Genomic DNA, 17,187 nt, shown 5'->3' with positions numbered 1-17,187 from the left:
CATTTAACATTGGCAGGTCACTACATCCAAATTAGTATTTTACTGATGAACCAAGTGATATCAAACAACTGATCTTACCCAATACGGCAGTTCTTCAGCCCCACAACATGTGGATCTCCCGCATCCATGTCAGTTGTGAAGATTCCATCTTTCAGGGATTCTGTATCAGTTTCAATCCTCACCTGGTAGTGATCGATGTTCTCGATTACAGTCTTCACCGGAGCGTGAAAAGAAGAAACTTAAACCATAATGGCAGTTTCCATCGCAACAGTGTCTCACGGCAATATCATGTCAAGACAATAATTATACATACAAGCGGCAAATCCCTTTCCACATCCATAAGAGATCTCTGCGAAGGCAGAGTCGATTGTACAGTTGTTTCTATATCATGAGCAGATATTTGTTTCAGCAGTATTCCAGCTGTATGATGTTATCACATTGTAGACGATAATTGCTTTCGCAAATACAGCATTGAAACAGAGGTAGAGAACGTTTGTATTACTGCAAATTATTAAATTCATCAATACTATTGACTGACTAGGTTCTTATAAATTAGTCACATTATATTTTACTTGTTTTATGATACAAATTAGATTTCAATGACGCCAAGTGAAAGAAAAGCAACAAACCCCTTTCCTCGTCCATAAGAAATCTCTGCAGAGAGCAGAGTCAATTGTACAATCGTTCTTAAATGACAAACAACTGGTCTTACCCATTACAAGTGTTCTCGTACACACGAGCTTCTTAAACACACACCAATTCCACCTTACTCAGAGAAACTGACTTTTTGAGCTATCTTAACATGCAATAGTAACAACCACTGGGAACATAGTGACAAAGTTTGACTTACAAACGTGTTTCCTGAAGAAATGTCTGAATCTGCAGGTGCTCTTTCTGAAATGCAGAAGTCCATTTTCATGAAAGAAAAAGTAGCAATGTATAATAATTGGCACTGTAACCTACCTCGAAATGTAGTCCCCAGTTGAATGTTGACACACATAGCCACTTCATAAATTTGCAGTGGCTGTATTGAAACTCAAATTCCAACCTACTGACACCAACCAAAACACTGAAGAGTCAGAATTATTTGCCAAGTACTTCGTGATGAGTGGCAGTTGACAATGTGAATATATGCATTTAAATATCAATAAGCAGCATGGTCAAGGTAGAAAAGATTACAAAGTCTCAACTTGAAATATGGAAAAATTGTGTCCACATATTTCATGTATATAAACAAGTGATTTCTTCAGGTGCATGGGCAATAGATATAATATATAATATAGAGTCCAGATATTCGTGCTTGTCAAACCTCCTTTATGAAAAAAGGATCTTTTGCCGCTGAGCACACGCTTGGCTGCCATCCTTGGTGGGAACACGTATGTGACGTATATACCTCGGTTATAAAGAACTAACATTAGTCGTCCCAAGTCCCTTACAGCCGTAGTGACCCGTGAAAATCCGGGTTAGAGTTGGTCTTCTGTAACCCATGCTTGTCGTAAGAGGCGATTTACGGGATCGGGTGGTCAGGCATGCTGACTTAGTTGACACATGTCATCGTATCCCAATTGCGTAGATCGATGCTCATGCTGTTGATCACAGGATTGTCTGTTCCAAACTCGATTATTTACGGACCGCTGTCATTTAGCTGGAATATTGATGAGTACGGCGTAAAACTAAACTACAGCTGTAGTTTACTGGATGTCTAACGTTTCATCAATTATAGACTCGTTCAACTGTACAACATGATATCCAGCTATAGAAATGTTGCAATACACACCGGTGGTGATCTTCCTGAGTCTGTGCATCAACCTCTCCTTTGATATACTGTCTATTTTAGTTGTGCTGTAGCCACAAGTATCGCGGACGTCCAGCACTTCAATTCTATTTTGGAGTTGAGCAAGACATTTGGACAGGGCATCCCCTCCTGGAACATGACCATAAAGTGAGGTATTAGTCTTTGACGGATCTGTAAAATGATTGATCGCAATCTGTTACTTCGGAAATTCAGCTGATACAAGCATCACACGTATGGATAACATACTTAACTATCCTGTTAATCGTCTCTTACGATAAATAGAAGACACTAAACGAACTTCCGTGTGATGCCACTTTTTATTAAACGAGTTAATGATTTGATATCAGACGAGTGAAAGCTTTGTATTCTGTTTATTACTCCCCAGCATAACATTTAATATAAACTGTCTATAGTTGGCTTACTCTCAGTCATACTGTAAAACATTATGAGGTCATGTCTAGCGGTATTACACTAGTGTAATATTACCGTGAAAATATTGCACTGCAGTATCTTCCACGGGTGAGTAATACACATTGTGTGCCGAGGATCAAATTCTGACAGGGATGTTTACGGCGAGATATACACATGGTCTATCTAGATTTGCAGAGACTGCTTTAATGGTCAGAGTAAATTTAATGGTGATAAGAAGCTGAATTAGAATCGTTGCATTGACAATTGAATTAGTTGAGGGTAGAGAACATAACACATTCACATTTTTGACATGCCACTTCCAACAAGTTATGGCCATGACTAAATGACAATTGCTTCCACACTGTTAGTCAAGTTGGTGTCTGAGCAGGTTTAAAAAATGTAAAAGTGTACTATGGATTACATCTGTTACAGCCTAAAAGAAACACGTAACGTGTCTTTCGGACAGATCTTTGCATAACAACATTATGTACATTTTGGGTATCTCTTCATGGTTTCAATATTAACAATCTACGTACAACTTCTTTGAGTGGCATTGTTATTGGATCAGATAAGGACAAACTTTCTGGATGAACAACCACTCTATTTTTATTGATAAAAAAAAGTTTGTCGATGTTCTTATCTGAATCTACGTAAAAGCTAACATGAAAGTGTACTTGAATGATTCTGTCTGCAAAGTGATCTTAGATGTAAGAAAGACGAGTTCCACATAACAGTATCGAAGTATTCGATGGTACTTTTGTGTAGGATGTATAGTATTAAAAAAGAAACGCATAACCTAGTAATCTGTTGCGAAAATGTTGTATTTTCAAACATGTATAACTCGTCCACAAATAACATTTAGTACATGAATTTTTACATCAGTTTATAAGAAAATAATGTCTATACAACCAGGTGGATAATGTTAGATAACGCGACCGCGATTGTGACGATGTAGCATGGTCCCGACGTCGGATTTTATGGCTCTCAGTCCAATCTCTCTTAACCTGTTCCGTACAGTTTGACCGGATATCCTCCGGTGCAGGTACCCTGGCTGCTGTGCACTCATCCGTGGCAGTACGATCACGCAAATGCAGTACCCGGATGTACCGATCTTGGGCTGCAGTGGTGACTCGAGGATTGCCTGAACGGGAACAGTCAATTGTTTTACCTGTTTGGTTGTAACGAGCTGCAAGCCGTGATATCGTGCTCAGACTAGCATTCAGACGCCTGGTAACAGAAGATTGGTAATCTCCAGCGTGCATTCTTTCAATGGCGATGTTCCATGTCGCAGCGTCAAGGCGTGGCGTAGATAGATAGATTGATAATCTTTATTTCCACCGGAGTCGAAGGTACGGCAGGTTGTAACATAGGTTATACATATGTATTTACAGGTTACAGAGTGTGATATTCAAAAATTGGATAGGTATTTTAGTTGACGTAGCCAGGGTTTTACAGAGTTTGCGATTAGTGTTATTAATATAAACCACATTTCTTGTTTAAGCTCTTGAGCATATACATTTGGTAGACCACCGAGCATATATGAGACAAATAGGTCTTCATCATTCCATAAACTGACAATAGTGTCAACATCTAGCATTTCAACTAGTGACTCAGTCAAAGCGTCTCTACTACTTTGTATGAGAGTACAGTGTAGCAATACATGTTTTACAATATCATAGGCAACTGTGCCACATTCACACTCAAGAGACTGAATGCTCAGTGTGCTGATACGTAAAAGAGCAGCAATATTATTGAAACATTCTGGCATTATGTAACAGAGGCAACATATGAGTCCATTGCTTTAGGTATTCTTTCTTTAACCGGTATATCTAGGTCATACATTGTTACAGGATTAAGCATGTGGAAGATTGGCGATGACTTGCTATATCGCTCTTTATCAGTGATGAAGTCTGTCTGTACTGACAGAGTCTATGCACAAGCACTTTCTTAAAGACAAATTCAGTATCGCTGTTACATAGTTTACCGAGAAATACCAAGGACTTCTGGTGCATATATCTTCTTAGTGTGACCAGGCTGTCTCTGGCTATTGTGAATAATCCACGTTGAAAGGCCTTGGATACTCTTACAAAACTGGTTTTGTACAGTTTCCAGCATATCATATTCCTTTTCAGGTAAACGCGCCTATACAGTACAAACCTTCTACAGATCTTTGCTTCTCCCAAATGTGAAATTGGTTCTAATTTTATTTGACAATATAGGTTACACAGGAATCAAACATTTAACAATTTAGGTTGCACAGAAAACAAACATTTAACAATGTAGCTTGCACATAAATCAAACATTTAAAAATATTGGTTGCACATAAATCAAACATTTAACATTATAGCTAAAACGGATAAAATTATCATTCAAACGCCCGCACGTTGTCAGAAATGAGCGGGCAACCAGAAATACATTTTTAAGTATGCAAGTAAGCAACACCCTCTTACCATCTGCAGACAATGTCAATATCTCCTGTTCCCTAGCTGCCTTCCATCTTAAGGCTAACTTTGTTACTCCAACAAATGATCCGGCTTCAAGGATATTCCTGAAATCAGTAACAAAAGGTCATACAATAAGCAGAATTTAAATCGATTTATGCTCGCTGTATGTTAATATATCATTCAAGAAATAATCAGTCTTGATGCAAAGAATTGCTGGTACAAAATGCATAACGGACATAAAGTATATGTTGGATAAAGTATAATAGCCTTGTACTTACTCGTGACCGAGCGTGAGCTCTTCAGCAAGATGGAGACCAAAGAAAGTTGGATACATCAACTGAGGAATATCCAAACACTGGCGCAGAAACGATTCTAACAAGGAAGCTGTGCCTTTGTCCCAATGAAAGGTCTCTGTCCTCAGAACCCCATTCGGCCTAAAAGAGAGGCTCTGAACTTTACAAATACATACCATTTGCAACACAAAGTGCAGCAGTTACATTTTTCATGCGGCATAAGTTATAAAGCAAGAACACAAAATCCCCCCAACGCTGCTTACTTTTGGAGTCTCTCTTGGCAACGGATCAGTAACGGAATCAGGCCAACTCTATCCGCAATGTTCGATGTGTCGATGAAGTCAAATAGGAGATTGTTTGGGAGGTCTGCTTCACAAACCTCTATTGCATCCCCCAGCCACAGATAGAACTGAAATTATGCGTTGTAATATACTCAGCAACGTCAGTATGAATTCAAAATTAGATAGGCACTGTAATCAAATCATTACAGAAATGGACATAATAAGCGGATCAAAAACATTTTTGTGCACAATATCTTAACACATCCATGAGTAACTCAGCACAATTTCAAGACATTACGTGAACATTTGCAGTCCATTCAGACTCTTGACTTCAGTATCTAGTGTGATCACCACGAGCGGCAATAACTGCAGCACAGCATCTATGCATGGAGTGCACCAATCGATTGATGAAGGCCATTGGCACCTGGAACCACACTGTGAGAAAGGCCTGGCGCAAAAAATCGGCCTTGGTATGACAGTATTCAGTCTCCTCTGAATTTCATCCCAAAGATGTTCAGTTGGGTTTAAATCAGAAATCAGGGCTGGCCACCGTTCTGCTGTAGGAAGTCCCATGTAGCTCTGGCAGTATGGGCCCGGGCGTTATCATGCTGGAAAATTTGGTTCTGGTAACGTGCTAAATGTGGTGTGACGTGGGGTCTGAGAGTTTGGTCGATGTTTGGTCGTTTGGCCGCCTCCGCTCCCGGACCAAGGTTCGGGAACACCACAGGACCCACTCTCTAGTTCAAGCCTATTCCACCCCATACCATGATGCTTGCACTTCCCCATGAATCTTTTTCATGACACATTGGTCCGAGTAACGCTGGCCACGTCGTCGCCATATTCTTGTTCTGCCATCTGCAGTTGATACTCAGTACCAATTATCATCTGTGAACAGAACAGTTCTCCATTGCCTGTATCGCCTGTATTTTGGTGTTATTGGGCAAACTGTAGACGTTCATGCCGATGACGAGGGGTGACGATAGATCAACGGTAAGGTGTACGGCAATGGAGGTTCCCGCTGTTAAGACGTCGGCGTACTGTATCAGTACTGATTGGTCTTCCGTGTGTTCCCACTGTCTCGCGTGCTGTTTCGGATGCCTGTATGAAGGGGATTCTGTACATGCTGTAGCACAACATGGCGGTCTTGTCGTCTTGTGGTAACCCTTGGTCTACCAATACGGGGGCGATCATTTGTGGTGTTGGTGGCCCGGAAACGTTGCTGCAGCCTGTAGATGGTCCGAACGTTGACCTGGAAGTGATTGGCAACGGCATGTGCAGTGAGGCCAGCTTCAAATCTTCCTAGCGCCTAGTTCCTCTGAGCTGTCGTGAGTCGCGGCATCCTGCTGACGTTGTAATGTGAATGCTTCAACCAGGTTTGGGGTGCATTTTGTAGGGCTGGTCCTTGTGAAAACTGCGTTTTTGAGCATTTCCTGGGTTCAATTCGGAGTTTAGGAAGGAATGTCTTTGCTCAGGTAAAGTTTGAGATGTTGTCAAAAAATATACAATCAAAACATTAAATGAGTTTACAGTTATCCGTTTCTGCGAAGGAAAATTCCAACTGACGTTTCTTTTGCAGTTTAGTATATTACATATGTACAGTCGTTCGTACACTACTGAAGATAAAGTGATCTTGATATATGAAAAATCGGTACCTTACTATTGAAACAAAGCAATGTACTATTAAGCCAATGAATGAGCAGTCAATCAATGTACATGTTGTTTAGTTGACCTGTTTATAGTTATATCTTCTTTGCTAATTCCCCATTCTTTCTCTGAGTATACATGTTGCGATTTGTGTAAGCATTTTGATTCAAACGTACACTATAATATGAAACTCAGTAACTACTTTCATCTTGTTTTCTCCCCATACTATACGTACCCTGGCAGTACATCCAGACTTAATTGTAGCTTGGTAGCTCTTCACCCATTTCCTCAATATTTCAAGAAATAAAGAGCACATTGTGGTATCTCCACCATTGTATCTTGAAAAAAAGGGTTCATGTTCATGCAAGGGCATGCTAGTATAGATGACTCTGACTCGTCAATACATTTGCAAAAAACATCATGTACACATGAGCAAAATTAAGCACTATCATTATAATAAGGACATTTTTAAAATTCTGTTCCACACAGGCGATAATACACCAGCTTACTGAAAGCACATGCTTCCCACAATATCTCTAAAGCTATGGGAAGACCTAAGAACAGTGACAGTGATGACGGAGTCCTAATTCGTCTGGCAAGACACAATTAGATGATGAAGAACTACTATCAGAAGGAGCCTGCGGGCTGCGGGCTGCTGGACTGACAGGCTAGGACGTGAAGCGTGACTCTTAGAAAACCGAAACTATATGAAAGTTAGTATTTGTACGTTTCCGACAGCCGTTGTTGCGTAGACGCCATTGCCCATTCGCACTGACCCAAGTTCAAGCTAGAGGTCCTCCTGTTCAACATTTGCAGGAATTAAAGCAGACACTCTACGTGGAATGGTACAGGGTTCCGATGATGAAAATTCGACACTTGATTGTACGTATGAGGGGCAGTTGTTACCTGTGCGATTGGTGGCTACACAAAGTTCTGATGTGGTTCATGCACTCAAAACAATTATAAATTGAGAACTGTTTGACAATTAGATTGGTGAACATATTTTCTGAAATACACAATGCCATTTTAGAAAGTGGTCAAATATAACATGGCTTTCGCGTTTGTATACATTCCTCAAGCACTGCAAATACCAAATTTCAATTTCAATTTTGTAGTTGTTTTTGTGACAGTAACCATTTTAATACGCAGAATTTGGTTTTCAAAGCATCCACATGTAGTGCTTTCGTATGTCTCAGATAAAAAAAAGACTAACGGGATCGGGTGGTCAGGCTCGATGACTTCGTTGACACATGTCATAGGTTCCCAATTGTGCATATCGATTCTCATGCTGTTCATCACTGGATTGTCTGGTCCAGACTCGATTATTTACAGACCACCGCCATATAGCTGGAATATTGCTGAGTGCGGCGTTAAACTAAACTCACTCACTCACTCCCAATAAAAAAGTGAGTAGTGCCTGATTAATGCATATCTATAAAATCACAGATCCTACCTGTCCAGCTGTAGTTCCACGTCATAGCACATAAAAGGACAGCTGTTGTCCTCTACTTTCCAATCATCACATCCTGGTCTGAAAAAAGTTACGTTGCCATGGAATATATCCAGCATTCTTTCAGAGGTCATTGCTGTTGAATTAGCCCTCGACACGCCACTTGTGATATATTCACGAACTTCTTGTTGGTATCTGAAAATAATTGTGAAAAGTTTGTAATTGCAGGTCACCGAAATATTCTTTGGACGTTATCTACAGCACGGGAACACTTTTGACCCGCAACAGGGAAGGCAGTCCACGTGTGACGTAACGGCAACAAAGCAACCATATCTGTTTGGCGCATCATAAGCTCTGGTTTGAGACCAAATAGGCACAGAACTGTATGCAACCGGTTGTGTGGGCACCCAGCTTCAACATTTAGCGGTCCGAGCAACTATATTCCATGTCTCTGTCAGTCTGTAGTAGATAGCATCTGAGGTTCAGAAGACAATACTGAAATACTATACAGATGAGTACAGATTTCATTTGAATCAACTCTGATTGTCCCGCAAAGGTCTACAGGCAGCCATGAGGGTGAGTTAGTGAAGTTAGCGTTGCTCAAAACCATCATGAATGGCTTGGTGTGACGTCAAAGGCATGGGAGAAGAGAACTCTTGTTCGCTAATGGCAACAACACTTAGTATGAAGCTACATTTTTCTGCTTAACAAAATATGACAAGGGCATCCTCAGTTGTGGCGTCTCCAGCTCCTGCTGTCTTGGATACAGTAGTGGAGAAATTCCGACACCATGGTCTTAACAGTTTATTAGTTGACACACAAGGACATGGGTATGGGATGACGAATTAAGCTCTTAATTAAGAAGTATAATAATTATTGTCATCATCCTTTTCTTAGACCTCTCCAAAAGTGGTGATGACTGATGATTTTGAAACGTAATACCTGTCTTTCAAACGTTCTGTGTAATCCAATCGGTTGCTTTGGGCGACGAGCCTTGAGGAAACTCTCTGCACTGATCTTTCAGGAAAGTGTTCATCGTACATCGCTGTAAGAAAATTGGTTCGTTTATAGATTGTCTGTCTACCTGAAATTTCAAATTTCAACCATGACTGGAGGGCTTGTTTTATTTTCAGTTCTGTCTTTCCATTTCCAAAATATATACCATTTGTGCCTGATTTGAGATCTGATAATTCTTCCATCACCTCTTTCAGTTTTTGTAGGTGTGCCTTTGATAGTAACACGTCGTACCAAACTGCCCATAGAGTCTTCAGTTCGTCAGTATCTGATGGATTAATGGTTCTAACAAGGAAGAGTAAGACCAAATCCCGCGCCAAGATGCCGTCTTCGATGTCATTGATGTGAAAGTTTATTGCCTGGTTCTTTGCCTTTGTCGTGCCATCTTCGTGTAGTACGTGCATGGTGTGAAGGACGTGTCGGATGTCGCCACATCCAAGCAGCAAAATGTTACACTCCTCGGCAACCTGACATCCATGGGTGACATCCACAGATCTCGTGTTTCCAATTGGATAATACTCGCACATGTCATCTTTAAGATATTTGAAGATACCTGAAGTTCCGAAAATAGAAAAAAATAGAATATTACGGTAATGCATATGCCTTAGATGAGAAAACTTCTCCATGAATATTGCAGCCTGTTTCTCCAAATATATTTACTCTGCATACAAACACCTGACAACTTTTGTATTCTTGTACTCTGCTGACGATGCAGCTGTCTGATATCTGACATTCAGAAACCAGTTATAGAACAGAAATTATCAGTCCTAAATGGTGTCAGGAATGATTTTTGCTTATAAATGTACCCGAAACAAAGAAAATGATGATTGACTTCGGGAAACGTACATAACCAATCCCTGCTAAGAAAATAACGAATAAAGGTGTAGAGGTCTTCTTTCTTTACATACACCTTGGCATTCTCTGTTCAAAATTTACATTGCCAATCATGATGAAAGTAATTGGGTTTTTCCGATCTATTTTAGATTATTAATAAGTAACTGGCATATACGTGACCGTATAGGTGTTATTGCCGTGCATGGTGTTATTGCTGTATATGGTGTTCTTGTCGTACATGGTGTTATTGCTGTACACGGTATTATTGCTGTACATGGTGTTATTGCTGTACAAGGTGTTATTGCCGTACATGGTGTTATTGCCGTACATGGTGTTATTGCATATGCGGTGTTATTGCTGCAAATGGTATTATTGCTGTATATGGTGTTATTGGTGTACAAGGTGTTATTGCAGGACATGGTGCTATTGCTGTACATGGTGTTATTGCTGTACTTGGTGTTATTGTCGGACATTATGTTATTGCCGGACATGGTGTAATTGCCGTACATTGTGTTTATTGTTGTACATGGTGTCATTGCCGTACATGGTGTTATTGCCGGACATTGTGTTATTGCCGTACATGGTGTTATTGCTGTACATGGTGTTATTGCCTTACAAAGTATTATTGCCGTAAATGGGGTTATTGTCGTACATGTGTTATTGCTGTACATGGTGTTTTTGCCGTACATGGTGTTATTGCCTTACATGGTGTTATTGCTGTACATGGTGTTATTGCTGTACATGGTGTTATTGCCGTACATGGTGTTATTGCTGTACATGGTGTTATTGTTGTACATGGTGTTATTGCCTTACAAAGTATTATTGCCGTAGATGGGGTTATTGTCGTACATGGTGTTATTGCCGTACATTGTGTTATTGCCGAACATGGTGTAATTGCTGTACATGGCGTTATTGCCGTTCATGGTTTGAAAACAAATAAAACCATTCACTGTACAAGTATGAACTGATTCGTCAGCATACAAGGTCGCGGTGACCCAACTGAAACCAGCATACACTGTTTCTGGCTACTTCGACAAGAATTATTGTAAATCTACACCTATAAACGTTTCACAGTTTTTTGTCTACAAGGCAGATAAAAAACGTATATGTATGTGCTCAACAGAAAGAGAGATCTTACCACGTCGAGCCATCTTGTAGCTTGAGGTGGCTTTACACGTAGCATACAACACGACATACAAGGAAACGTATCGCGCTTCTAGGAAATGAGGATATGAATTGTGAGGTATGGCTGAGTAAAGGGAGGCGACCCGTGTCTTAACAACAGAGCTGTCAACCAAACATTCATGTCCTAGTGTGAGCCTGTTCAATAAAGCATTTGATATCAGTATTGACACATTCGTGTGGGGTGTGCTACACATACTAGTAACCCGTAACAATTTCAAGTTTGAAATCCATATGACACGACGCACAATTCAGCAGCCATGGTTAGAAGGCTTAACGCTGTTTCTGCAGCTGCACGAATTGTTCTGCTTGTCCGACTGAACATGGGCATTATAAGATATTTGCGAGCATTTTCTGCCAGCCGTCGATCTCAGATAATTGTGGTTAAAGCGTCATCTCGTTACACCGAAGACCGGGTTTGAATCCCTCATGAGTACACTGCGTGAAATCTGTGTCTGGTGTCCCCAGTAGCATATAAGTAATCAGTTCCGGACATCAAAGCATTCCTAAGGAGAACAATAGCATTCCAGGGGAGAACAATAACATTTTTTAAGGAGTACTCCTACATACCAAATGAGTTTTCAGGAGCACATTCCATAAATTCCAGGAGCTGTCCTTTGAACCCTTAACCCTATTGTATACAATGATAGCCTACATTATGGTTCTATACCAGCCGGTAAAGAGTTATAAGTGGCGTCTTTATTTAACATCATGACTCACGGAGATGGGAATGTGTATTGAAATTTTATGAATAGGAAACAAGCAGTTTGATATATTGAAATCATTGCTATTAAAGTTGAAATGGGTGGAATGTTGCTTATGTCTATAAATTCATAGCTGATTCTAACCGCTTTCAATAAGTGCTTGGTACCATAAGTAATATGTTCATTAAGTAGCACATCTTATTTGTTAACACTTGTAAGCTAGTCTGTCGTACAGACCCTGAAGCAAATATATCCAAGAAAGCCCACGCAAGTCATAGAAAATGTGGCAAGTCTAGATTTCCACAGCTTCAGAAAATGAGGAAAGTCTCAGGGCTCCTTTTCATTATATTATATTCTTTTTTTACTATGAACCTTTTTCGGTAAAATATGTTCATTTCAGAGACTAGTTGTTAGTCTAACTTGTAAGCATGCATCACTTCTTACGTAATATTCCATCAGAATTCCAACCTAGAAATGCAGCAGTCTATTTCCTTTTATATGTAATATCAATGTTCAAACCTTGTACATATAGCTTCTTTGGAAATAACATATTGTTTAAATCAAATGGTTTGAAAAGAAGTACAAACATATGTAAATATGAATGGAAGGTTTAGCCTGGTGAGTCACGCAGACTGGAATGTCAGTTACTGAAATTGAAAATATTCACCCAAACGCAACCGTCCACGTTAAAGTGGGACGAAACTAACGCATCTCGCCTCAAAGTTGTGTTTTGGCGCTACACTCCAGCGGATCGCAATTTTTTTCAATCTAAGATATACTACTCATCAAAAGTTTAAACTCACTAGCGAAAATTAAGTAAAAATAAAGGTTAATGGTACCCCCGGCACTGTCATTTCCGTAATTCTGCAACAATGCTACTCTACGATTTGAAGTGAACTTTTTTTGGTTAAAGTAAACAAAAAGGCATTTTGTTGGTTATCTCCCAATTGACAGACACCCAATTGACAGACACCCAATTGACAGACACTGAACTAGAAGGTTAATTAGGGTAACACCTACGGATATAATGGAACAGTCCACTGTCTAGTGAGTAGAAGGGTGAGCCTGAAACAAGTTCGTTACTGAGACGTTTGATTGTGTGTAAATATATATTTGTTGTGATTAAATAATAAATGATTTCTCTTACTATCGAATATAAAAAACAGGTTTGTCACTGAGAGGTTTGATTGTGTTTATTGATAGAAAAGACCCCTCCCAATAATAGCATATGTACAACAGAAGTTAACTGAGAAAACGTTTTGTTGGAGAGATATAGATATGTACATATTTGAAAACATTCTGATTTGCAGTAAATGATACACCTGCCTTGCCATGTAAGATGCGATTAATACCAATCAGTGTTCTAATTTTAACAATACTTTCTAAAGATTGTAACAGTTTGTGTCTTTGGGTAGTATACAATAGACACCCATGACCACATTCACATGATGCGTCATATTTTAAATATTTATTCTAATCGTAATTAAGTGCACTCGTCATATATCTTAATATTGTGTGCAAAACATTTAACTTCTTTATTCCATATGAATAATATTTAGGTTCACATTTGTCTTTATTTGATTTATATGATACAACAGTGTCGCAATTTCTAATAGCCCAGCTAATGTTTTCAATATGATGATGCCGACTCCCGTTAGACTAGAAGGTTAAACCGAAATGTTTATGAATATATACTGTTATTTGGACTATTCCATTATAATGTGTAGATAACAGGTAGTAGATAATCTGTAAACTGAACCGTAAATGTTGTTGTTCTAAGGTGTCTGCGAACTGGCTGTCTGCGTAATGGGAGGACACCATTTTGTTTATTTGTTGTGTAAACTTATGACAGTGATTTTTCGATTTTTCCGTCTTGTTTTAAGTACCTGTGATCATTTCTAATCCTAATCAGTAAATAACGGGAAATTTCAATACTTATCTCGTGAATTTAGCATGCCTTTATTAATTTACTTAATTTTCACTAGTGAGTCTAAACTTTTGATGGATAGTACATGTGCAAACAAGCCACCCTCTATTGTAGGTTACAGTTGACTTACCTTGATATTTTCCTCAAAAACACATCACCACGGTACTCCACCCATACCAACACAATACGTAATCGCGATGACGCACGTCACGTTTTGCACTCACATCAAGTCTTTGTAGAACACTTAATGTTGAATTATTGCAATAACAACAAATTTCTCCCTCGCGACTTTGGAGGGTGTGAAAAAACTTTGGGGTGTGGAAATATCTCACATCTTCACACACCGATCACGACTTTCAATGTATTTTGAAAAAATGTCACGAAACGGAGGGATTTAAACCTTTTGTCTTGTATATAAAACACTTATCTTAGCATAGCATCATGAATACTTTAAGGATTACAAGTGGTGGATTGTCGTTCCTGCTTCACGTCACAAAGTTTTGTGCACATGAATAGTTCCGTGTGAAAATGACATCTTTTCTGATTGTCCCAACAATTAGTGGCTTTGATTACTTACTTGTGAACTCTAACTTAACAATTTCATTTTTGTGATCAGATTAAATCTCGCCTGAAAAACATTTTCATCTATGTTTTAGATGAATTGAAATTGTACGAAAACAGTAATTTTCAGTAATGCGGCCTTCTCTTTTTAAGAGAATTTCAAACACAATTTGTTTTAGACCGACAAACTCAGCTTGCGGAAATTACTTTGGGAAATGTTAGTATTGTAATTTCAAAATTTGAAATTCAAAGTGCGCTGACAACTATTACTAAACACGACGCCGAAGTTGAGGTTCTCCGGATTCAACAAAACTATTAAAGGTACGTTCATTTTAAACTTTTTCATCATTTATGTATAAATGGTATCTTGCAATGAGTTCAGCAGGTTTCATGTTATTCTCATATGAATTATCTACATGTATCGTATATCAGCATGATACAATTATGTATGTGCCGTAATGTTTGTAGGTTGTCAGTTATAACTGACCCGTTCACTCGTTATGAGCATACAGGTTACGCTAGGATCAAATCGCTTCATTGTATGGTTGACTACCTGTCACACTATATTTCACTGTAAAAGTTGAAACCTCATCGTGCAGTCCTTAAAAGCTCTACAGCTGTTTATTTTCATTTGAAAATATAGTTGTATAGTATGATTTGTTATAATGATCAATTTGTGTAACAACTGAAATTTGATTGTAAGAAGTTCTGTTTAATGTTGTTATATTCGTAGTAATGAAAACTTTGTGTGACATTTTGAACCGGTTTCTTTGAAGTTAAAATCCCCTCGCACACGCACGTGTTTCAAGTGACAATGATTTGTGTACGTGCGTTCTCTCTTAACGCGCTTTTTGACTTTGATATTGACCAACATTTCAGGTATTTGATCTTTGATCTCTGCTCAGGGTTGCATGTGTTTCACGCGACAATGTTTTTGTGTACGTGCACTCGCTCTTATTGGATGATATTAAAATTGTCACTCAAACCGGTTAGCTTTATAAACACTGAAGAGAGAGAAAATAATTACAGCTCGCAATTATGTTGACAATCACAGTATTGTTTACTGTTTTGTTGGTTGCAAAAAGCGACCTGCCATTTGCAAATAAATGTAGACAGAGATCGCGCGCTCTGATATGCCTCCATGTCAAGGCACAGACATTATCACATCTAATTGGAGCAGTGTATCCGAGGGTCATAATTATAATATTGCATGGACCTTCGGATGACTTAAGGATAAACTTGGATTTGTTTCCTCAACTGGAGGTAAGTTTATTGATTGTGAGTTTATTTTTAGACAGTATGTTTTCATTTCGCGTGGATTAGGTATCGTATGCTTCCGTACATTCACCAGGAGATTCGAACTTACACCCTCGCTGTTACCAATCTAGCTCTTTACACAACTGAGTTAAACGCGTAACTGGTTGAGAAATGTAATTTATTGAGTCTGGTTTGTAAGAATAGTTTTATGCAAAACCGATCTTCAGTACGTGTATCGCGAAATAAACTTAAAGCATGTGTTATGAATTTAGTGTTTACCTATAATTAACAGTGTTATTTGCGATGTGCAAATGTGTTTTTCAGATCGTGAGAATGTAATTAAAGTGTGAGCAACTTTGCTTTTCCCACACAAACCTATTCTTTGACACCATATTTTCTTAATCTAAGTTTTAGCCAGTCGTCACGAGTCTTCACCCCACTTTTCAAAAATGCAAACAAAGGCTTGTTTGTCCACACCCGAATGAACTTATTAACTGTAGAGTTCGTACAATGACATGTTACGATTTTTTGTATTTTTTTATAACGTAGAAAAAAACCCACCTTTACAGTCAAAATGTGTTAGCAATAAATTCAATATTACATAACCTACCGAATCACCATCACGTGCATAGCTCCCTTTTCACACCCATGACATCGTGACACTCTCATTGACATTAACAAGTTTGATTAACTATTGTTTTTCAATACCTCTATTAAATACATCGTCACGTTGTGACCCACCTCAGTCTAATGAATTTACACAGTCATCAGTTTCAGAATCTTGTTCAAATGCGCACAAAAGTTTTGTAGGATCACACCCAGGATGTATGGGTTTCTCACGATTTCATACCACAATGACCTGAAAATCTAGAACCTACTCCCTTCTGATTACGTTTTCGGAACACACCCGTTTTTGTGAGGTATATGTATATATACATGAGTTAGAATTTGTCATTTCTTATCACACTTGTTTTCTCACACAAGGTTACATCATTTCTAGGTTCTCTCACGCGGTGGACTTGTGCCTGAAGTTAGACCAATCAACTTAAAGTTAAGTAATTACACTGATTGACAAGTTACTATTTTCCATTTACATCAGTTACTATCACAGTTCAATACGACATTTCCTTTTTTCAGTATATCTGTAAGTGTGACATACTGTAAGAAGGAGATGTAACACCATTTCTTATTTTCCAGGTCGCTAGTCAACATGGGTGTTCTGTTTAGTTGGTGAATAACCTCTATTCATAATGTCTAGTCATACCACTTGTTTAGTGTTCATTTGTGAACATTGTCATCAAAGTTTTAAATATAAACATAATTTATTACGTCATCAATGGATTTGTGGTAAACAAGGAGTGTTGTATTCATGTCATTTTTGTCAAAAAAA

At 38.7% G+C, this 17,187-nt stretch overlaps 1 protein-coding gene across 8 annotated transcripts in view; it reads right to left on the bottom strand.

Moving 5' to 3' along the window:
• Positions 1–11,406, bottom strand: part of LOC124286789 — a 61,540-nt gene extending 50,134 nt beyond the window's left edge. For 4 of the 8 annotated variants that reach the window (XM_046723219.1, XM_046723225.1, XM_046723218.1 and 1 more), the window contains exons 1-10: positions 11,305–11,403; positions 9,261–9,885; positions 8,322–8,513; positions 7,104–7,206; positions 5,207–5,352; positions 4,929–5,084; positions 4,657–4,754; positions 1,778–1,924; positions 851–894; positions 79–212 (exon numbers count right to left, since the gene is read on the bottom strand). In XM_046723219.1, the coding sequence (XP_046579175.1) occupies positions 79–212; positions 851–894; positions 1,778–1,924; positions 4,657–4,754; positions 4,929–5,084; positions 5,207–5,352; positions 7,104–7,206; positions 8,322–8,513; positions 9,261–9,885; positions 11,305–11,317 (1,658 nt within the window). In that variant the 5' untranslated portion in view covers positions 11,318–11,403. Of the gene's footprint in view, positions 1–78; positions 213–850; positions 895–1,777; positions 1,925–4,656; positions 4,755–4,928; positions 5,085–5,206; positions 5,353–7,103; positions 7,207–8,321; positions 8,514–9,260; positions 9,886–11,304 lie in introns of all 8 variants that reach the window. The other 4 variants (XM_046723226.1, XM_046723224.1, XM_046723223.1 and 1 more) reach the window with 4 other exon arrangements.
• Between the last annotated feature and the right edge of the window lie 5,781 nt (positions 11,407–17,187).

The sequence above is a fragment of the Haliotis rubra genome, unplaced genomic scaffold, assembly GCF_003918875.1.
Source record: "Haliotis rubra isolate DU_JTF1 unplaced genomic scaffold, ASM391887v1 Scf391, whole genome shotgun sequence".
In the NCBI taxonomy this organism is placed as follows: domain Eukaryota; kingdom Metazoa; phylum Mollusca; class Gastropoda; order Lepetellida; family Haliotidae; genus Haliotis; species Haliotis rubra.
This window is presented reverse-complemented; position numbering and strand designations above follow the sequence as displayed.